The 23,191-nt window shown below is 41.9% G+C and overlaps 2 protein-coding genes across 2 annotated transcripts in view; both read left to right on the top strand.

The window, feature by feature from the left end:
• LOC306971319 (cingulin-like protein 1) overlaps nucleotides 1-23,191 on the top strand; it is a gene marked incomplete at its 3' end in the record, with an annotated part of 137,063 nt that overhangs the window by 105,570 nt on the left and 8,302 nt on the right. The window contains exons 2-11 of the mRNA XM_079567559.1: nucleotides 16,993-17,889; nucleotides 18,562-18,659; nucleotides 19,043-19,148; nucleotides 19,725-19,820; nucleotides 19,904-20,052; nucleotides 20,265-20,406; nucleotides 20,601-20,813; nucleotides 21,310-21,516; nucleotides 21,600-21,704; nucleotides 22,913-23,065. Of these exons, the coding sequence (XP_079423685.1) occupies nucleotides 17,014-17,889; nucleotides 18,562-18,659; nucleotides 19,043-19,148; nucleotides 19,725-19,820; nucleotides 19,904-20,052; nucleotides 20,265-20,406; nucleotides 20,601-20,813; nucleotides 21,310-21,516; nucleotides 21,600-21,704; nucleotides 22,913-23,065 (2,145 nt within the window). The 5' untranslated portion in view covers nucleotides 16,993-17,013. The remainder of the gene's footprint in view (nucleotides 1-16,992; nucleotides 17,890-18,561; nucleotides 18,660-19,042; nucleotides 19,149-19,724; nucleotides 19,821-19,903; nucleotides 20,053-20,264; nucleotides 20,407-20,600; nucleotides 20,814-21,309; nucleotides 21,517-21,599; nucleotides 21,705-22,912; nucleotides 23,066-23,191) is intronic.
• On the top strand, nucleotides 1,562-13,810 carry LOC306971154 (transcription factor 12-like). The gene is made up of 12 exons (XM_079567325.1): nucleotides 1,562-1,729; nucleotides 5,905-6,001; nucleotides 6,993-7,132; nucleotides 7,226-7,346; nucleotides 7,891-7,943; nucleotides 8,798-8,894; nucleotides 9,127-9,200; nucleotides 9,359-9,535; nucleotides 10,728-10,842; nucleotides 11,496-11,631; nucleotides 12,860-13,089; nucleotides 13,645-13,810. Exons 1-12 carry the CDS (start codon nucleotides 1,658-1,660, stop codon nucleotides 13,782-13,784), a joined length of 1,452 nt encoding a protein of 483 aa, XP_079423451.1. The 5' UTR covers nucleotides 1,562-1,657; the 3' UTR covers nucleotides 13,785-13,810.

The raw sequence follows: 23,191 nt of genomic DNA, 5'->3' as shown, positions 1-23,191 counted from the left end.
AGATTTCTTGACTCTGGACTTCAACAATGAACTCCAAATAAACATAAATAAAAACATTCAATCTCAACAACAAACAATGAAGTCACGTAGCTTTTCCAATCATTTCTCTTCTGGAACTTTGGTCAGGGAACATACCAGCTACACAAACAGATGTCCATTCACTCTTACATTGACGAAGAGCAAATGAGAGTCACCTGTTAAGTGAAAATGGGAAGGACGTGCAAACACAGAAACTGAACCCACAACCTATTAAAGGCAGGGGCACTTATTGGCCAGTTCAGTGGCTTTGTACCATGAGTAGAACAACTTAAAGGTGCATGTTGATATTTGTGCGTATATGACCTTGTAGTGACCCAGTGGCTGTATGAGCGGTCAGCATGGCGCCTTTACTTTCCATCTTTCCATCACAATGGTTTTTAGGACACTCCGGGATCAATTGTTTTGGAACGTTTTCACTGCTGATGAACGCTCTCACCAGAAAACCTACAGAACAAGTGATCCTGGAGCGCCATAGAGGCCACCGTGATTGTAAGTAAAGGTGCCAGGCTGACCACTCGTACAGCCACTGAGTTACTATAGGTCTAATACAAATATCATCCTTTTTTGGGGGGGGGGGGATAAAAAGTTGCACGATGCACCTTTAAAGCCACTCACTCAGCGGAATATTCTATTCATAGTTACATCACAAGAGCAAATACAGATGAAATAGCTAGTTAGCTACAATCTGGTGCGGTAGGCTGCATCTCTATATGAGCTTAATGTCTCTGTAGACGGTCCCTTAAAACGATTCAAGAAAAGCAACTAAGCGGTCATAAAACAAACATGTCAGCAAATCTGTGCTCCTAATGGCCAAACACTGACAATGCCATGTTTTGCAAGGGTTGTCAAAAAAAAAACAACTTGCAAAACAATACACAGACAGCTTGAATAAGCACAGAACCAACATTAAACGGAGAGATGCAGGTGATGTCCCACTCCCAGCTAAGTCACAAGTCAGGTGTGAGGGGTGAGGTGTGAGGTGAGGCTCACTTTTGAATTGCTTCTTTTCTTGGTATATTTCCCACCAACAAAAACAAACATAGATCTGCTTTTATTATTGGTTCCTTTTTTATTGGGTAAAATGTAACAGTGTGGCCCTAAGAATGTTACATTGTGTTTTTAAGGTGTTAGTATATTGTTATCTGTTATTTATATTTCTGTTTAAGGATATACATACACAACAAACGCCAGTACAGTCGGGAATTCCCAATTTATTTTACTATATCATGCTGGCTGAGTGAAAAAAAACAAAAAAACTAAGCCACACAAAATGCTTGATGGTGTCACAATTGAACTAACCGAGAGAAATATAGGTTTACTCCTTCAACTGATTTGCTCAATTCCTATCTCAGCACCAGAGATAGCGCCAATCTTCTCCCCCTCCCTCTCCTCCGTGAATGGTTCAGCCCTGATTTGCATAAGTTGTCTGTTTGGTAGCTGCATGTCCAACAGGAGTAGGTTGGGAGGGGAGGGGGGGGATGAAGGGGGGGTGTGCACAAGGACTCTACGCACATGAGTGAAGGCGGCGCGGGCGGGGACAGGCGGTGCGTGCGTGAGTGTGGTCAGTGCCGTGCGCCCGGAGACTCGCTCGCATTGAACGTGAAGCCGAAACGGAGTTATGTACCGCGCTCAGTCCGTCCATAGTGCGGGCAACAACAACTCACTGATGTACTGCTACAACGTGAAGCCAGTGAGTATACTTTTACGAATGCCGTGTCCCTGTGTGTGCCAGTGTGTAGCCTGTGCATAACAACTCAGTGCCAACTCATTTCTGTATTGTTGTTTTGTTGTTGTTGTTTTTTTTACTACAATGGTTTAGAAATTCAGTAGTTTAAGCATTGTTATTTAATGTGACAGTAGATAGAGCCTAATAAGCCAAATAACAGCTTGTGATTTGCTTCATAGTTACTAGTTTAATCTTTTAGGCCTATTAGTTAGAAAATAAATTATTTGAGGAGTTGCATCTTCTAAAGATTAGTGAGGAATCTATGTGTTTTTTTTTATTAATATTATTACTGCAAGAACTCTACATCAATCCACCCCTTTGCTTTGAATCCTGCTTTAATTTGGCATAATGAAGTTAAGCTGTGGAGATCTAGTTTGCTCTGGCTCTGTATTGAGTTTGAGTTTTTATGAATGGAAATCTGTTGCACACATGTTTTGGTTGTAGGCAGTCTTTTTTTTTTTTTTTTTTCCCATCTGTCTCTTATTTCACTCGTTAAAAAAAAAAAAAAAACTTCAAAGTTATTTTTGATCATTGCAGCTTGATGATGTTTATGCAAAAACATGTAAATGAGAATCGCCTATAAACAAGTACTCTATAAATCTGTGTGTACCACTCGCAAGCTTAAGCACCATATACATCAATTAGGCTGTAGTCCCTCACGCTGGCAAAGTCCTGCTAAAATGTGGTCCGGCGAGACTTCCTGTTCGCCTGTAAGCACCATGTAGTCAGCCCTCAGAGCAGAAAACATCTTGACATGAAGCAGATTGCCGCTATTTCTATTTGATTTAACCCCGCTATGCTGGAGCAGTCCCTACACCACTGCTGCCATTATCAAAGGCCGCTTTGATCTCTGTGAGACTAACCATATCCAGACATCGTGGATCACAGAGGCAGAAAATTGGTTGCATGTGGCTTGCAGTTGGCCATGGTTGCAGCGCAGTATAGGCCCTGAATAGCAAGTTGATATTTCACTCATCCGGCATGACAATGTTACACACTTTCTACATTGTCAGACCACTGGAGCCGGACGAGTTCAAGGCCCGAGATTAAATGCGGTGTAAAAAGCCACATACATGTCCAGATAAAGGTAGCAGTGTGTGGATTAGGGTGGCACAACATAGACAACATAGGAATACGATGATGTAACTATGTACTGGGATTGTCCTATTGCAGTTTTTGAGTTAAATTCAGAACAGCCAAGTCTAAACCTATTAACAACTGGTTTACATAGGAGCGCTGCAAGAAAATCTGTTTTTCTTTCTCTTAATTTATTTTTATTAGGTCTCATTCCATTCCATTAGATTGTTTACTTTGTTGACATTTTCATTTTGCGTATGTATGCTGGACATCAATAGTAAATATATGCCTATTTATTTTGGGCACTTGCACTGTAGACAAAGCATATGTTTAACAGTTTCCTCCCTCGCTCGTGGCCTGTATTTGCTCCAAACAGCCCCTTATCATTTGTGATGCCATGATTGATGCTCCCTAAATCAATGCCCCTCCAAAGGCTGGATAGTGCCATGGTGACGGCTCCTCTCCCCAGAGCGGGACGGGGCAAGAGGGGGGGGCAAGAAGGGGGCGTGCTGGGGCGGGGGTGTGACCATTATTAACGGGTCGCCTGCTATGCTGATGGTAAGGAGGACAATTGGCTTTATCCTCGGCCATATGCTGCCCATGGCGGCTCAGACGGGCCCAGCGTCGGCAGGGGTTCCTATGTTTGGCCTGGCCCACAATCAGCAAGGGACTCGTGCCAGCTCGGGTCACGGCTTTATGTGTGTGTTTATGTGTGTGTGTGTGTGTGTGCGTGTGTGTGTGCGTGTGTGTGTGTGTGCGTGTGTGTGTGCGTGTGTGTGTGTGTGTGTGTGGAGGCGAGCCGAGTTTGTTTGTAGACCACGGTTCGTGTATATGCAGGGTGAGGCAAAGTGCTTACGAGACAAATTAGAAGCACACAGACCAAGTGAAATAAACATAAATAATTCATTAAAAGTCAGTTTGTATTAGTAAACAAGCCAGATGGAAATTTTTGGGATCAGTGCAGATTTAAGAGGAAGAAAAGTTTCACACATATTTGCTCTAACCAGAAATCAGTTATCAGTAATCGGAAGGATAGTTGCAATTTTTCCTTCTCATTTCGTTTTTCGTTGTTTGCATAAACATAAATTGTCCTCATTGTGAAAAGTGTGTGTGTGTGCGTGTGTGTGTGTGTGTGTGTTTGCATGCATGCCTGCGTGTGTGTCTAAGCCGATGAGAGAGCGGCACGAGCGCACTCCTGAGAGTCTTTAAGAGCCTGCTTTACAGAACTTGTCGTCCGGGTAACTGACACCCCATTGATGCGGCACAGGGAGGTTTGTTCTCATTTCCTGGGGCACATCAAAGCGACGGAGGGAGGTGCAGGTGCAGCCCAGACCTCTCATGGTTTTGGAGTGACTACGTGCATGAGCTGTTTGAGAGGACTAATTGTTAAAACATATTTTACATATAATAGGAAATTCACTTCTCTGTGCACATATAAACACGTATCATTAATGTTTGAGATAAGACTTAAATATGTAGCTATACAAGAATCACATGCGTTTCAGAGGTCTAATCTACAGTGCATGGTTAGCTTATTTTATTTCTTAATATACCATATATACTGTATATATAATACCCCAGAAAGACAAGACATTTTGTTCTTTACCAAGAATTTCAGCCTTTGCAATTTGCTAATTGCAACCATTCATAGTGATACAATTGATTGTGCAGCCTTTGAACATAGTGTGGTGTTTGTTTGAGCTCTGCGTAAAGCAGAAGTAAAAAGGATCAGGGCCCCAAGGAGAAAAAAGGAAAAGGAGGAAAAATGTAGTCCTTATTCGTTTGGATCTGAACATAAAAAATACAATTCTGTTCCCAGACTCAGCTGTTAACGATGCGGTTTGCGCTAAGTGGGACAAATAGAGGTTTTTGTTTTTTAACAAAGAGACAAGGGAACTACTGATCTCTCAATCAACTCACATGATATTGTTTTTGTTTAGGATTTATAAAAAAAACAAAGAAAAAAGAAAAAAAGCGTACAATCAATCAATCAGCCAATCAATCAATCAAACAAACCTCTTTAGCCAGTTCCAAGCCTCGATAAATAGGCAGAATTGCATCAGCAGTGTATTACATTTTGTCTAGCTAAAGAAAGAAGCGTTCAGAGAAAAAAACACAAAAAAACAGGCAAAGATAATTAATTAATCAATGACAGGATAGATGAGCATTAGATTCCTCTTGTAAAAATCCATATTTGTCTTGTATCTTCTTGTAATTTTAACTCTTTCTGTAAATAATCAAAGTAAAGCAAAAATAACATGCCAAATTAGCATGTCAGAACTTGGGTAACAGATTTTTTTCTTGATAGAAAGTACATTTATTTTGTAACCTTACACCTTTATCGTAAAAACACACACACTGCTCAATAAAAAGCATGCTATATTTAAATATAAAATCAATAATGAGTCAATGATGTGTGAGGGAGGTATTGTGAGATTTAGAAACGAGTTGGGGCAACGGCTCACAGTTGATCCTCAACTACCTCTGTCTTTCACAGCTTGAAAACAGCAGGAAATGACTTGTGCAGCTTTAATTAAAGGGCAGTGGTTTTGTGTTTTGTCGTTATACATACCAGTTGTGCATTAATAATGGATTCCCACAAGCTCGACACCAAATAATGTGCTGTGATGATGTCAGACTCGACCTGATATCGCTAAATAAATTCCCACATCACAAATCTTCCACTGCCAGTATGTTGTAAATATATTTCTTCTGAGACTTTTTGATCTGTCCCAGTAAAAGATCAGAGAGGGTCAGACTTGGCATGTGTATTTGGTGTAAGCGGCGGGTCGTAATTCAATTTTATTTCAGGGCTGAGTTTCTAAAGCCAGTCGGACCTGATCATGATTAGGGCAGGGATTTCTCATGGTGAATAGTTCTGTAATCCGGATGAGGAGGTGCATGGATCTGCAGCTTATGGATTACGGCAATAGCTCTAAGTGTGCATCAGCTCTCTGCTTTGTTTCCATAATGCGCTGTGGTTTTCTGCGCATGCTCACTGTATTAAACATAAAGATCTCCAAGCTTAATCAATTTATCTCTGGTGTATTTTATGTTTGCAGATTTATGGGCAGTCTCCAAATGACGACATCAACCAGAACCCGTCTCCACATCCGTCCGTTAAGGGCCCCAGCAGTTTGTTCGCGAGCACATTTTTTGGTAAGCTCAGATAATCCCAAACTATGTTGTCTACGCAACCAGTTGGTTACAGATCTACGATTGTGTCCCATTTACAGAGAAGGAGAGTTGGCATTTTGGATAATTTTCAATACATTTTATGTGCGTCTACTTTTGCTTCTACTTGAGTGATATTTCGAAGTTAACGAAGAACTAGGTAACTTGTTACCTTTATAAATCCTTTCCGTAGTCCCTATGGGGTAGTGTTAATGGGATGAATGGGGGGTCTTTCATCTCCCCCGCTGTCTCTGGGCAGAAAACCATACTTGCAGTTTTCCTGCCACCGGGTCAGAGCCACCAATACACACTAATGGAATCACAAAGAAGAAGCTAATAGGCTAACGGGCAAAGCTAACGCCGGGCTAGCGCCACTTAAACATTATTTACGGCCAAGTTAGAGTGAAAAAAATATCTCCATTGTGTGATTGTATGTACAATATCCCTCTCTCCCTGTGTCTTTTCTGTCAGTGTAGTATTTATTCTCACGGATAATTAATGAGTAAAAAACGTAACATGCTACGACACCTGCAGTGGTGCTTAGTTCTGCTTTAAGTTCCCTAAGCTATATTGTCAATTCTGCCACGTATTAGTAGTTGTATTCATAGTATTTAAAAAATATATATAAGCCCGAATGTGTAGAAGGGGTTGCTCCTGGAAGGGCATCAGTTGTAAGAGCCATGCTACATCCATATGCCTATCACTGCGGGTGAGGGATGATTTGCGACCGCGTCCTCAGAAGGGAAATTGTGTACCCCGTAAACACTAACATTGTCCACTGATGGCTGATTCACCACATTCAGATTGTATTTACTCTCACAATGTTGTAAACAAAGACCCGATCTCTCCCAGCGCGTGATAGATCTATTGCTTCATTAGAGGCCGCCGCTGCCGTCTAGTGCCTACTTCTCCCACATTTGTGCTGATTGAGATGCTGCTCCGGTGCGGGCCATAACACGCCGTTATGTGTTTTTAGAGGGGACGACCAATTCGCCCGACATCTGGAGCGCCGTAAACGGGCTGAACCAGCAGGGCTATGAAGGTGCACTGGGAGCGGCCACTTCTCTCCTCTCGCAGTCGGGGAGCTACGGCGGCATGCAGCCCCACAGTCACCTGGTGAGATTTACATCCAGTGAACTACCTCCTGACACATACACTTTAGGCCCCCCCCCGCTGGTCCTGACTGAGCGGCTGTTTCTCACTTTGCAGGACTTCTCTCCGCATTCGGTGATGGCTGCTGATTTGAACAGGGGCCTCCCGCCGATGTCCTCTTTCCACCGCAACAACACGCCGTCCCGCAATACCATCAATGCTGCGGACCACTCAACAGGTGTTTGATGAAAGGCCTCTATGTCCACAACTGAAGCATTTTTAGACGGACCATGAACAATATAGGATTGGTTGTTATTGTCATTAGAAAATTACAACCAATGCAATCCTTCTCGTAAACTGCAGAGCAAGTCCATTCGAGTAGTTAATGGGAGAGCCTTGGGCCTCAGCAATGAGCCATTATACCATTTCATGAATTAATATCCTTTTAATGTAATCTTAGTTGCTAATTTGAAATGCCTGCGAGTGTAAAGCCCATGCCGCATACACTCTTAAGCTACTTGACCAGCTGTGGCAATCGACAAAAGGCATAATGGAGAGGGAAGTAAGGAAATATAGGCTACAGTATGTATGTTTTTTAATGATTTTTGTATTTAATGTATGCAGTGTGTTTCAAACTGCTGAGATGTCACAAAAAGCATAAAAAACAGATAACAGAGGAAGAGTACATTTAGCTAATATTGTTAAATGATGATTATTATTATTATATTAATAGCTTATTTCGCCTCTTTTACCAATAGTTGTTTTTATGTCCCCACTGTCAGGTAACCAGGGAAGTCCACAAACAGGAGACACATTGGGCAAAGCACTGGCCTCTGTAAGTATGCACAGCCCCGTCCCCATTACAGCAGCTCATCTGTGCTCAAATAGCAACATTAAACCCAGTCCCAGTGGCATAATTCAAAAGGGAAATAATTATTCTTCCCCCGGATACTGCATATTAACTCGCCGCTACTACTCGCACACTGCAGGAGTTTTTATTGGCTGCCAAACCACTAAAACGAACAGAATTGATGAGTTTAGCTGAGGTTATGGGGCTGCACCAAAGGATATCTCAGCGACAGTAAAACGCGGCACGGAAAATGACAAGTCGTGTCCTCAAAATGATCCATGGTCTCAAACTGCGATTGTCGACCTTATATGGCAAGTACCACCGCCAGCAACAAACCAGAACTAAACAGGGACTAAACCAGGACTAAAGCAGGACGGTTACAACTTTACCTGGGTTAAAACAGAACTACACTAGGGCCAACATCACAGACCCAACTTGGATTAAGCAACAACAAAAGGCAGATTGGACGTACAGCATGTAAACACGTTGTGCCGGACTGTAGCCATCAGCTCATGTGTTATTCAGCATTTGCCCTCACAAACACATTCCCATGTACAGAAGCGTACAAATAGACTCTGGAGGCAAGGCTGTTGAAGTGTCTTGCCCAAAGGCACAATGATAGTATGAACCAACCGGGGCTTTTAGGTGTACGAGAACTAGACCAGGGCTAAATTTGAACTAAACTAAGCTGTAGCCACACTTCAACTTAAATCCCCAATCAGAAGAGGACAAAACATAAACAAATTTGGCCCTAAATAATCGAGAAGAACAACAAATGATCAGTACCACAGTTTGAGAAGCACTGATCTAAGCCTATACCTTCTTCTCTCTTCTGAAAGATCTATTCCCCTGATCACACCACCAGCAGTTTCCCGTCCAGTTCATCAACACCGGTCCGATCTCCCTCTCCTCTGACCAACGCTGCTGAACCTGCAGGTAACAAAATATGACTCAACATTTAATCTAATGTGTGTACTGATATATGTGCATATACTATGTATATATGAATGTGTATTTAGATATGTGTATACTACTATGAAAAAGTCAAATATGTTTACATAAGCTATATATTTTATACAACGTGCCTGCATAGGGCATAACAGCAGTATTAACAAGTGTAAATATTATTTGTGTACTATTACAATCTTAATATGTCTTTTCCTTTTAGGTACAAATACGTGGCCCCAGAATTCGGTTCAGTCTCAGGTTTCACCACATTATGAATCATCTCTAATTTCGCTGGTAAGGCCCAAATTGACATTTTCAACCTTTTATATTAATTACAGGGTAATGGAGCTATTAGCGTTCATACTGTACAGAAAGCATCTTTCTTCTAACGCTTCAACATCTTTCTTTCATGTTTAAAAGACTCTAAAAACCTCCTCCTTGTTTGTACACAGTCTCAGGTGGAGGATCGTCTGGACCGGCTGGACGACGTGATCCATGTCCTGAGAAACCATGCGGTCGGTCCAACGGGAGCGGGGCCAACAGACGTCCCGGGACTGCTCTCGCCCAACCCCCACGCACCCCCGGGACCCGCCAGCTCCCTGCCCCTCACATGCCACACTCCCTCCATGGTTAGCACACTTTACTTTGAAGTATTTCAGGAAACCAAGCCGCAGCGTCCGTCGTAATAATAATAATATGTGGAGTGTAAATAGCGACAGGATCTAGTTTCCTGGCGGCTCAAATTGAATGTACTTATGGGTGCGCAGTTATAGCTGAAACATCTTGGCTCGCTCTCACAGTCGCCTCTGCAAATCACCGGCCTCCAGTCATTTGCAACAAAGTATACAAAATGGCACAAAATACATTGAGCTGTGTTAATTGTGTTACATTGCTTTTGGGGACTGATAGTTGAACAAAAGAAAAGTTTTCTCATAATGTTTACTTATTGGCGTACTTATTATTTACTTCCTTATGGGAACACACACGACTGATGTGCAACCATACTGTACATAAGGGCCTTAAGTGAGTCCCAGTTTTATCCCTGGAATATGGAATTCTGATTTATCATTTACCATGTCACGCCCCGCCCACCATGGTTAGTTCACTTTACTTTGAAGTTTTCCGAACAGCGCTTAGTAATACTACGGCAACTGGAAGTAGGCTGGAAGTAGGCGCCGCATCTGGTGTCCGGAATGTCCCGACTGCGTCCATCTGCATGTTTGTTTTTCTCTAATGCAAAAAGGTTGTTGTCCTTGAAGTCGGAAACAACACAAAAGCTGAGTGACGTGTTTGGGAAATGCCCTGTATGTGTGCGCTAATTCCACTGTGGGATAGAGTTGGGGGGGGGGGGGGGGGTGCTCGATTCGTCCACTCTTTTAGCCGACCAGGGGATTTTAACCCAGCTGGAGTGAAAGTGTAAACAGGGAAAGGGTTTTTTAGCGTAATCCTGTGGGGGAGGGGGTATTAAACGCTCTCTCTTTTATTTATTTAATTATTTGTTTTTTACAAATGATGGGTCAAAGCGAGTCGCTCCTGTAAGAGAATTAGAGCTTTGTTTGGGGCCTATACGGTACTTTTAAGAGTGGGATTAAGATTGTCTCAGATTAAATTAATTCCGTAGAGATTGAGCCAAGGTTATGCTGAGAATGAGAAGGCAGATGTTGGACTTTGTTTGTCTTCGGGTTGGCACGTTATCGGCCGCAGCCCCTCAGAAAAGATTTACGGACGGCGCGGAAATGTTACACACTGACACTGCACGTGAAGCCGAATGCTCAAAGTGTGGACATGAATATTGATATCCGCTTTTTGTTTGTCGTAAAGGTGGAAGCCATCGCAATCAACAACAACCATCAGAGTGCTTTCCAGAGCCAGAATGGGCATCCGTACTCAGGGAGACAGAGGCTGGTGATGCAGCACATGCAGGAAGTCAATCGAGGTCAGTCAGTCAGTCACTCCTGCACACAGAGGACGAGTGGAACCATACAGATTTATCAAGTTCTTTACTTTGTTGTTTGAGATTCAGAAAATAACTTTTGGTAACGCTTTACATTTTCACTTTTCTAATTTGTAGGTAAAAAATAAACCTTGACAATATGGGAAGTAAAAGGAGAAATGGCAGCGACTGAGTTGTTCTACTAGTAGTTACCAAACCTTTAGCTGTATGTAGTAGTAGTAGTAGTAGTAGTAGTAGTAGTACAGATTGTAGCAACAACATTCCCAGTAACTACTACTTGAGTAAACCAACAGTCAATAATTTTCTTACGTTGTTGAGTACTTTTACTTCAACATGTGTACGCCCTTTTGCAGTAGCAGTACTTTTCCAACCTCTGCCTGTAATCCTATTTGAATTCAATGCAATAGCACTAAAGCCCCCCCCCCACCCCCCAAAGGCAAATAAAAGGCATGTAAAGTATTCCATTATAAACTACACAAGAAAACAAACAACAAACCTAAGATACTCTCCCCCTGTATGTGACAACTTATAAAAATGAAAGGCATGTGTCAACAGTAAATGATTGTATTACTTGATGTAAAAGTGCATCATTATCAACACGGTGCTTATTTAACATTGGATCATTGAATGTGTAGGCGTCTCAGGATCACAGGGTAATGTCGAGCTCAAGCTGGATAATGCAGACCGAGAGGACATGATGCACACCAGCCACAGCTCGGACAGCCAGCGGTCGGACGAGGAGAGCGAGCACAAAACACACGGAGACAGCAGGTGAGAAGACAAACGTACTCAAAAGTAGGAAATAAGACAATGTACTTATTTCCTACTTATTGCCGCTGATATTGACGTTTTACAGACATTTGTAATTGTGCTGATTTCTGTATATTTAAAATACATGATGATATATTTGCTTTTTTGGGATCACCTCAGCGGACTATCTCCCTTCTCAAAGAGTAAACTGACATATGTTTAGCACAAGAAACAGTTCAAGGCAATAGTCATTTTTAAAGCATAATAAACTTCATCATGGTTGAATAGAGCATACTCAAAGTGTTCGAGCCCTAATCATGAAAGAAAGACGGGATGGTCATCAGGCAAAAAAACCTGCAGCAAATTAACAAATTATGCAAATGGGTGTACAGTACTCTTGGTTTTGCCGTGGTGATCCCATCATCCCAGACTGATGCCTAAGTCCAAATACAATAATCTAATTTCGGTGCAGTGTGTTATTCAATAAAATGTTGTTCAAAGACATTTTAGTTTTATGATTTTGCATTAGGCCCTTAAAATATCAGATAAAAAACAAAATGCTTCGAGGATCTTCATCGGTCATTTCAGGACAGGCTTCATCCCTTGCTGTCCCATGTCTGTTTTGCCCTTAATAAGTCGGATAATCTCGTTGGATGATAGCGATCTTTTATGCGATGCGCCACGACTGCCAGCAACATTTCAGTAATTGTCGAGGTTCGGTTTTGGATGTTGCCCAAACACATGTCATGGAAAACATTATTTAAATTGATGAGTGCTGTTTATCAGACCTTTGGACAACAAAACAAAACACAACAGGGAATCTAAACAAGAATTGGGACTGACCAAAGTATTAACCTCAGCTAAAATAGAAATAAATGAAGTCACTATAAACTAGGATTTAACCAGGATTAAATGAACTGGGACTAAGCTAAGTATTTTTCTTGACTAGGCCAGAACCAAACCAGCACTAACAGGACTAAACAGGACTAAATCATAATAAACAAAGGCTTAAACCAGGGTTAGACTAAACCAGCAAACCTTAATAAAGGCAAAACTCAGCCAGGATTGATTCATAGTAGTGTAGGTTTAAACCAGGACTAAGCTATCCAAAAACATCAGCCCGTAAGTATGGAAAAATTGCCCTTTGTAGTCTTGTCTGTGTCACCAGCAGAGGGCAGCGTCACCCACATTTTCCTCGTTTCCCTTCCCTTTCCCTTCACTTACCGAATATTCTTTCCTCTCTCACCAGTATCCATGAGGATGAGGATCTGACCCCGGAGCAGAAAGCAGAGCGAGAGCGCGAGAGGAGAATGGCCAACAACGCCCGGGAGCGTCTGAGGGTCCGGGACATCAACGAGGCGTTCAAGGAGCTGGGACACATGTGTCAACTGCACCTCAAGAGCGAGAAACCACAGACCAAACTGTTAGTGCTGCATCAGGCTGTGGCCGTCATCCTGAGCCTGGAGCAACAAGTCAGAGGTGAGAGGATCACTGTGCGGTCGTCATGCATGCTTTTCAAAACATAGATAAAGCTGTGCGAGTCACATGCACTGAAGTGGCAGAGCGGCAGGTCATACACAAAGAAAATGTCCTGACTTGGCAATGTGGATTCAAGTCTGCTTTCTGTTCTGATTGAAGCTATTCAGAGTTTTCATGTGGCATCATAGTATCTACATGTCAACAGTGCAGGCTCTCAGTTGCCTAGGAGTTGGGTTTTCACAGTCTGCAACTGCAATGGATAGTTGAGGGCATTTAGAAAGTTTCTTCGCACAATCTTGGTAATCAAGTTTAAAAATAACTTTATTACCCAGATTAAACAGATGATGGTATGCATTAGTAGGCTTAGTGAATTGAGTGCTATGAATACGGCATTGCCTTTATAAATTGTATTCAAAATGCAGCTCAGATGTTGATATGATGACCTCAATTTTGTAGAAAGTGTTGGTCTGTAGCTAATATAGTCTGAACTATCTTGGGCTCTGTGTTTTTAAAGTTCTATACATAGTCTAATGTGTGCACTTCACTTCATCACAGAGAGGAACCTGAACCCCAAAGCGGCGTGTCTTCGGAGGAGAGAGGAGGAGAAGGCAGCCATCATGTCTGATCCACATTCCATGCATTTAGCTTTCCACCCTGGACTCACAGACGCAGCCAACCCCATGGGCCACATGTGAAGACCAACAAAAGGCATTGCCATTTAATTTAACTGATGCTTTGTGCTTAACACCACAGTATTGGCTTATGCAGTGTGTTTTATTTGCAGATAGAATCTTATGGACGCTGACGTTACTGAATTTGGACCAGTGGAGAGTTTGACTTCTCCACGTGATGCAGTTGAACAATCATGTCCTCACTTCCCAAACAAACTTCTTACATTGTGCCTAAACGCTATAGACAAAAGCATTGTACACTGCAGATATTTTCTATGTAAATAACTTGTTGATATTTCTGTTTGAATATACAGTAAAAAGGGTGTGTCATCTGCAGTTTTTGATGTAAATTTCATTCCTTTTTCAGCGCGTTTGACATTACGACGGACATTATTTCCATAGCCTGTTGTGTGTTTAAAAGTTTCATTTGCTCAGAGCTGTGAGTGTTTGTGTGAACGAGTTTTGCAGGAGTTTTGACCATTCTGTGAATGAACTATCTCCGGGAATGTCCCTTATGTGTGTGCGCTACAAAGTTATATTTGCTGTTACATATTTGTGTTATAGCATTGATGGCTAATCAAACATTTCTCTGCATTACTATGGATAAGGCTAGTTTGTGTCTGTTTAAATTATTAAGTTATCTTTTATACAAATATTTGAAGTATCCGTTCATTGTAAAACTGTATTGTTTTTCTTACTGATTTTTTTTTTTTTTTGCAGAATTGTTATAGTGGTAGTCACATTTCATTCTGCTGTCAGCAATACCCCAAGTATTTTTGCTTCTCATAACATAAAACATGTTCATACTCAAAGTAATCTGTAAAGTACGTGTACAGTTTGAAGTAGCCTACAGGCATGTGTTATATGAATAATGTAGCAATAAATGTCTTTTTTACAAATCTGATGTGTTTTACACACAACAAAAAACGTATTTTTCCTGTGGTTTCCTTCCTTTCTCCTCTTCCTTCCTCTTCTTATGCAAAGACATACTGATGTTCGATGAATTAGTCAATCATAAAGGGCGGATGTCACTGTGTCAACCCTGGAGCCAGGAAATTGGTCAGAGCAAATGTCCCCTGCTTAAAACCTGTAGTAGCTGGGATAGAAACTCTTATCTGAGGATTTTCAGTGGTTCTCAAACTGTGGTATGTGTACTTAATGATTATTTAGCCAAAAATTAAAGTCTTACTGGAATTGGAAGAGGCTTACATATTAGACAACAGATCATTTAGTTGCCACACTTTGCCATGATTCAACGTGTTTTCCTATTAGCTTCTTTTGTCTTTTTCTGCATTATGTCACTCTACATCCCATTGACAGAATTTACATCCTGGGCGTGGCCACTGTTGTCTCTCCAACTTACTGTAAAACTACTTTGTGTAGTGACTTCTTTACATTGTTCTTGGATGTCTTTGAGATGCATGCCTATTGTTAAGTGTTAAGTTGGCTTTTCACGTTCATTAAGGATCAATAACGAGGCTACTTTGCATAAGAGTGTGAGGTCTGACCCTGAGGAGCGCACAGTGAAGGCATCTCGTTACGGGATGGTCTCTCTCTCAAAAAGCGGATAACTCTCAAACAGGACGCACGGTAAGTGTCAACTCTTTCCTACGGCGTTTCCTGACTTTTCCTAAACTTATCTGTTGCACCAAATAGTCAGAACGTTTATTATACATATATTTAAGCAAAGTTCCTTCTCCTGAAAGTTTACTGTGGGCTCTGTCGTGCGCTTTTGGATAAAGTTACAGCGGAGAGTGTGTCTTTGTATCGTTGAGCGTATCCAAAAGCGAGATCATCTAGCAATGTTTTTTTAATTGCTTTAAACATTGTCATTAGCTTTAGATGAGTTGTCCACGTCCGGATAAAGGACGCAGATCAATGTGTCCTCACTCTGACAAAAAGCGTGACAGTAAGTTTGGAAATGTATAAGACTTTAGTTGTTAGACTTTTTCAGCTTGTAATAACTACCCGCTGCCTGACAGTTAAGGAGCCGCAAACTGACGGCTTTAGTTTGTGCTTCGTGTCCCCAGATTAAGTCAAATAAAATGCAATATAAAAAACATAGTAGTTATATTTTAAAAAAAAAGTCTTTATCTCTTTTCTTTTTTCTCTATCACTTCCTATTGGGTCAAGGCTACTGGACTTACATTTTTTTTTGACACACGCCAATGTTTCACTGTCCATTAGATTAGGGCATCCTCATTTTTTGTGCAAATAAATGTGTTAAAACAAATATTATTATCATTGTGTTGGAAACACTTTCACATCGACCTGCTGATAATCCTTCTTGAATAATAGTATAGGCTACAAGAATGAATTATTATTATTATTATGTGTATGATTTAAATCTGATAATAACTATATATACAACATTTTAATCAACCAACCGTGTTTATGATAATTGTAGTCTTATTGTTGTTTTTTATGTTTTTTGCATCGTTTTGAGCCCATCATTTATCTGTCAAAAGTCACCCCAGTTCCTCATCAGAAATGGTGTCTCTTTAGTGTAACCGAGTGACGTCAGCTCTTGCCCTGGTCCTGTTGTATTCGTCATTGGTTGTGCTCAGCTCCTTCTGTACAATCCTCCTCTGTCACTCACACACTGAACTAACTGTCTTCATTTAGCCTCAATATCAGCCTCTTGTCTGTGTCTCTTATTCTCTTTATGCTGCGTCTGGCGTAATCGGTCATTGTTACTGCAGTGACTCTGGCCCATTGTTGTGTAAACACTGTTTTTTTTCCCTTCTTTTTTTTTGCTTGACCAGCCGCTGTTCTCACCTTCCCATGATACACCAGGGCCTGTCAATGTCATGATATTTACCTGTGTTTGCTTTTGTGGCAAGACTGTGTGGAAAGAACGACGGCTACGGGCTGCATGAAATAACAAAAATAAACGATATCCACACTAATAATATTATGACTGGGTAAAAAGCTAAATTCATACCATACCCTAGGACTGAAACCAAACCTGGCATGTTTCTGGCTTTACTTAGGCCTTTACAAGAAATAATTGAAAACTTTGGAGACTTTGCCTAAATGCATTCAATTAGGGATATCCATGGGTTATAGGTGATGCACATTTTGGACCGTCATTGCAGTAAATCCTCAAAACAGCATCCATAAAAGAAAATGGTTTTAAAGAGGGTTGTGTTTACTGGATAAAGGGGTAGGGTAGCTGCATTTGAAAGTATTAATAAGAGAAAGTGAATGTTTGTTTTACAGGTAATAACAGCCTCTCCATCTCAGTCCCAAGATGCAGGGCCGTCGACAGAACAGCTCCCCAGACATCAGGGTCCTGCGGAGTCCCACTCAGGACGGCCTGTTTGGAGTCAGGGTCCAAGTCCAAGGCGTCAAGGGCCAGCCCTTTGTGATCCTCAACAGCTCTGACAAGCAGACCCATCGGGACGTTTCGGTCATTACCCACCAGGCAGGGTACAACCCAGGGGTAATCACAAAGAGGTCAGTGGAGGACAGGCTCTCTCCAGCTGGGACAAATCGTAGCGCTGGATCGCCTACGTTTAATTTCCACAAACATCCAGAGCTACTGAGACCCTACAACCCTGACAGCAATGACAATAGTATACTCCTGCCCTCACAAGTGGCCAAACTCAATGGCAATGCCCTCAAGGCAAGGATCCCGCTGCCAGCTGATGGACTGGAGGAACATGAAGCGCCCCCTAAAGGTGGGCCAAACCCCCCCAAGTCTCCGAACTCGGTAGACGGTGACCCGTTCGTGTCAGTTGGCAAACTCATTAGCCAATTCAACAGCAGTCAGCAGCAGAGGGGCCGGCGCGGGCCGAGATCCAGACTGGATCTGGACCAGTGCAGGAGGTCTCGAAGTGTGGACAGCGGGCGCGCCTCTGACTCTTCATCCTCCTCTAACTCCAGCAGGGCGTCGTCTCTGAGAGGAGTGAGAGGGGAGACTCCAGGTGTGGTCTACCCTGCTGGGTCGGCCCGGGCCAGACTGCTCAGTGGAGAAGTGACTGCTATTCGAAAGAGGGAAGACGTCAAACCAAGCGGATTAAAGGAAACAGTAATATCCCCACCGGCTGTGAGACTGGTGAAGCGCTCAGTGTCTTTCAGGTCAAACACTGATTTAACAGGAGAGTCTGGAGAAAGAGAAGCTCAGGTAAACAATATGCTAATGAGGACCAATATTTAGGTCTTCACACAATGAGTAAAACGGTAAAAAAAAAGTTTTGTAATATCACTGCAATTCGATTTGCAAAGGAAATAGAACGCTGCCTGAATAACCTTTTCAAACACATCAAATTGTGATTTTTATTCAAATGTGATGTAGTGTGAGTGAGAGGATAGTCTGATGATGGTCAGAGAGTGCTGAGGCCACAGAAGTAACTTACCACTACTAAATATGGAGGGTGAATTAATAATGCATGGAAATAAATAAAGCAACTTTCATGGGCTCATTTGCCAAGCTTTTGCTTATGTCCCAAACAAGTAGCACGTGCAAAAATGGATGAGCTGCACAATAATTTGTGCATAATTATCTCACGCAGAATTCTCTCATTCACATATCAGATTTAGGGCCTAATACTTTAATACACACAAATTTGGTGTAACATGCCCACGAATAGCAGTATGCTATTTTCATGCTTACACTTGTTTAGCATTTGTCTTGATAAATGTGCCCCCAGTGTGTAGAAAAGCGTTTAACTAATATTTTCCAAAAACAACAACAACACACACATAGGCCTTCAACAAAATTTGCAGGTATTTAGCGACAAAATAGGAATGTTATTGCAACAGTGTTGTTTTTATTGGACGTATATTTCCTAACCAGGTCACTCCTGATCTTCTGAAAGGGCAGCAGCAAGAACTATCAGTGGATCCCACTGAAGACTCGGCAAAACAAGTGCTCTTCGCCTATTTACAGGAGGGGTGAGGATTTCCTGGATAAAACTATAAAAATGTTAAGAAGCACTGTATTCTCTTTTCAATTACGTATAAGATAAATTAAAAGAATTTTGTGGTTGAGAAGAACATCCTTGGAGTGGTGAGATAAGGAGGTTCCTCTCCAGCTGTGTGAACTCTCACATGCAGCTTCAGGAATGCAGAGCACAAACTTCCACCTCACTGATAATAAAGGCTCACTGATAGTTTCAGTCCAGAAATATTTGCTGAATTGGGTTTTTTTGTACTGTTTTGTCAGAACGTTTTTTTCTTTGCAGTACCTGTACTTCTAATTGTACTTGTATCTGGAGAGCTTCTTCCACCTCGGCTGATTGAGTTGTAAGTGAAACTGAAATATTTGTTTTGTTCAGGACGACTGACGATGAGTCCACGACTGAGATGAAAGTGAATCTGCTGCTGGAGCGGATAAACAGATTAAAATGGAGGACAGCGGAGAATGTGGAGGAGGAGGAGAGAGTGAGTGACCTTTTACTTGATAAAATAATCTGCAACAGAGGCAAATACTGCTGCAACAGTGGGTTTCAGATGAGTAGTTAGAATCATGGTTAAAGATGTGGAATAGAGTCCCACTGATCCTGACAGGTTTGCAGATAAATGATCCCTTGTCCCATCAACATAAAACTGAGCTCATATCCATATCATGATTAAATATTTGTGGTGCAGTATATTGTAGATATTAGTGATGTTTAAATAGATACCAATCATTGCATCTTTGTGATAACTTTCAGTCGAAACAGGAGATTTCCCTCGTAGTAAGAGATTCTCTTAAGAACATTTTTCTACAGCCATTGCATAATTTTTGTATAACACTGCCAATCGGCCACCACAGAGTCTAGATCTTAAGCCCATTGAGAATCTCTGGGATGTGCTGGAGAAGGCTTTGCACAGTGGTCACACTCTCCAATCATCAATACAAGATCTTGGTGGAAAGTATCTTTGATCTTTTGACACTGCAGCAGCTGGTCATGTTTGGTCATGCAGTGTATATAAGCTACTTTTACAAAGTAACTCATGTACATTTTGTGCTTTCAGAATTTCAAAGCAGAGGTGAGCGTTTTGCAGGGCAGACAGCTCACGCTGGAGAATGAGGTTTATGACCTCAAGAACAGACTACAGGTCGAACTGGAGGTAAAATTCAGATGATTTAAATCTGAACTAATCTATTTAACTGCAGAATGATTATAAAACCCTTCCTCTTATTCCTTGTACAGAATGAGAAGACATTGGCAAAGGGGGTTGAAAAGTCGAGGACAGATAAGAAGAAGCTGCAGGACGAGTTGGTCCAGAGTCAAACTGAGCTGTCCCGACTGAAAAGCCGACTGAGTGACATGGAGGCGCAACTTCAGAAAACCAAAAACGAGTAAGGCTTTAAACAACTTCAACAAAGAAGTAGATTACTAAAAACTCCAAAATACAAAAGAATATAAGCAAAAACCTGTTATTCCTCTCTCTGCTTAAATCATCTTTGTTTTATTGTCAAGGTCAAAATACATAAATGTGCATCTATCCATTCCTTATCTAGTCCGGAAACAAACAAGGGTAGTTTTCTTAGTATATTTTTAACATTTTCAGGCTGAACCGCATGAAGGCGGACAGGGAGCGATCCAAAACAGAGATGAAAGACCTTGAGCAGCAGCTGTCCGAGATGCACGATGAGTTGGACGAAGCCAAAAGGGCGGATATAATAAACGCGCAGAAAGAAATCCTCCTCAAGGTAAAACAAAACCATGTGTCCAAACCAACATCAGCTGGACAAGCAAAGGCCGCCTGATATGTCTGTGCAGCTGATGTTACGGAACAACCATGCAAAATAGGAATTTATGAACAAATAAATGAGTTGACAGTGTGCTGTCATAGTAGTTTGTACAATGTCAGAAACATCTAAACTCTGTCATGGTTGAACTGCAGGACATGGTGCAGCTTCGTGCAGACTTCCAGGAGGTGCTTCATGCCAAAGAGGAGCAGGAGGAGGTGCTGCATCACAGAGAGAGGGAGCTCACTGCCCTGAAGGGGGCGCTGCAAGATGAGGTGGAGACTCACGATAAGTACATGGCCGCTCTAAGGGAGGAATACGAACAGGAGATCGAGAAACTGCTGAAGGATTTGGAGTTTGCCAAAGAGGTACTGCCCTGTGTGCATCTTACAATTACACATTCTAATATTCATCTATTATAACGCCAAAAGTAAAAGTTGCTCTGTCAAAAAAAAAATTGAAGTTGATGTACAAATCATCTGTTTAAGTAAGTAGTATGAGTAATAATTTTGCAGCCTCAAAAGCATGAAATGTGTGCCCGTTTTCATCTCTCGTACGGCAACACGATGGGGACAAACCTTTTTCCTTGTCCTGAGTCCATGGCATTGACATCTGCACAGCGCCACCTACAGTTCTGGAGTGTGCGTTTTAAGGCTATTGGAGCCTTCAGAGAAATTTAGTGGAGTACCAAGTATTGTATCTATCTTTAAAATGTAGAGGAGTCAAAGTAATAAGTACTTAGATAAATTTACCACCTCTGGTTGTGGGTTGGCTTCTGGTTTTGACAATTTACTTTATTGTTCACTCAAGTAATGAAAACTAATGTATGACAGACTAATACATTGAACTGTTTGCATCATATAGAGCAATACACTTCTAAGCCATGAGAGAGCACAAGTCCAGGAGGAGAGAGGAGCCACTAAAACACAGCTGAAGGAGGTGACTCAGGAGAAAGACCATTTAAGAGCCAAAGTCCAGGACCTGAACAACAAGGTGGATCAGCTCAACCAGACCATCCAGGAGTTCAAGACCAGAGAGAGGCTGCTGGAGCAGAGGATCAAACAGCTGGAGGTGGGGCGGACATGAAAGAAGACGGAGGTTTAGTGAAGTGACCTGCGAGTATGAGTTTGACCCAATGTTTTTTCCGCTCTTAGAGGGAGAAGCTGCAGCTCGAAGAGGCACTGAAGGATGTGCGGAGAAACGAAGAGGAGATGTGTCAGTCCAACCAGTCACTGCTGGGAAGATTGGAGGAAGTGCAGGTAAATAAGATGTTATAAAGTTATATGCATGTTCAATACATCTTCCTCTTTTGTATCCAAAACGCCAGCCAGTGTACTCCAATTGTACGTTAAACAGGCAATTACGCGAAGTTTCTTATACAGTACATGCCATTCAATCATGTCTTTTGTTGTTATGGCGGCCATTTTGAATACCGGGGTAGAATTATGCAGTACTACAACATGTAACAATATCTCTACTCAGGATGTAAAAGAAAGACTGATTGACAGTGGCATTTTATGTACTCGTAATCATTGCTCAAGAAGATAACAGTAAAAACACGGCCCCAGAGACGCACGTTTATGTGAAGAAACCAGTGAGACAGTGTTTAAGATGTTAGCATGCTACTGGTTAGCTACAACAGCTCAGCTCCGACCTTTCCAATAGAAAGCCCTAAACTACACTCCAAACCTTGGCTACAACATGTGACAGAGGTCAGAGCTGAGTTGTTACTGTAGTATTTTCTCATGTTCATAGATGTGAGCCACACATGTGTTTATCGTGCTGAAGTCATTGACAGTTGCTAACCGGTAGCATGCTAACGTCTTGAACAGCTTAAACACTGAGCCAGACTTGACAAACAGTCAAGTCTGAGTCGGTGCCCGCTGGAACTATGCGTGATGTCATTGGAAATGAATGTATAGTTTTTAAGACTAGCCACCTTCACCAAAACTGTTCTGATCGTGTCCGTGGCCACGTCTTTTTCCCGTGCAGATTAGCACAGTATCCACTGCTTCTATTGACAATTCTTACCATGTGAATTGTTGCTGGCGTCAACATGTTTAAAACTAGGGGTATTTTCTAAGTCACACATTATTTACGTTATTCTAAGGTGTCACAAAAGAAGTTGAAAATGCCCCAAAATACCACAACAAAGGGCTTGCGGGATTTAGTGGTATCATATTTAGATCACAATTCATCATCTCATTCAGCTATGATTCAACCAAAGATCCAAAGAACAAAAATGCATTATTAAATCCAGTCTTTTAAACAATGATAACTGGGAGATGTGCATATTCTAAAGTGGTACTAAAATGATGAACGAGGGATAATTGGGTGATCATTCCAGATTAAAAAAGGCTAGATTTTGAAGTGACACCGTGGCCTCACAATAGTGCACTTTTGACATTTCCCAAAAATGTTTTGCAGAGCCTAAATATAACAACTTTGCTTGATTTTGTCCATCCAGGCAAAGCAAACCAAACTGAACCACGAGCACAGGGAGCTCAAGGAGAAGTTGAAGGAGGAGAGGCGGCAGATTGAGGAGCTGTGGAGGTGTAAAGCCGAGCTGGAAGACGAGCGGCGTATACAGGACCGCACCATTGAGCAGCTTCAGAGGAAGGTCAGAGTACAAGCTGTTTGAACTGTCAGTGTGTCCTTTCTGGGCAAGGGTTTCCTGTTTCCTTGCATCACTTATGGCGATGGACCGACATGCACAGGATGACACCAATGCAATATTTCCTACGCT

Source organism: Gobius niger, assembly GCF_951799975.1.
Source record: "Gobius niger genome assembly, chromosome: 12".
In the NCBI taxonomy this organism is placed as follows: domain Eukaryota; kingdom Metazoa; phylum Chordata; class Actinopteri; order Gobiiformes; family Gobiidae; genus Gobius; species Gobius niger.
This window is presented reverse-complemented; position numbering and strand designations above follow the sequence as displayed.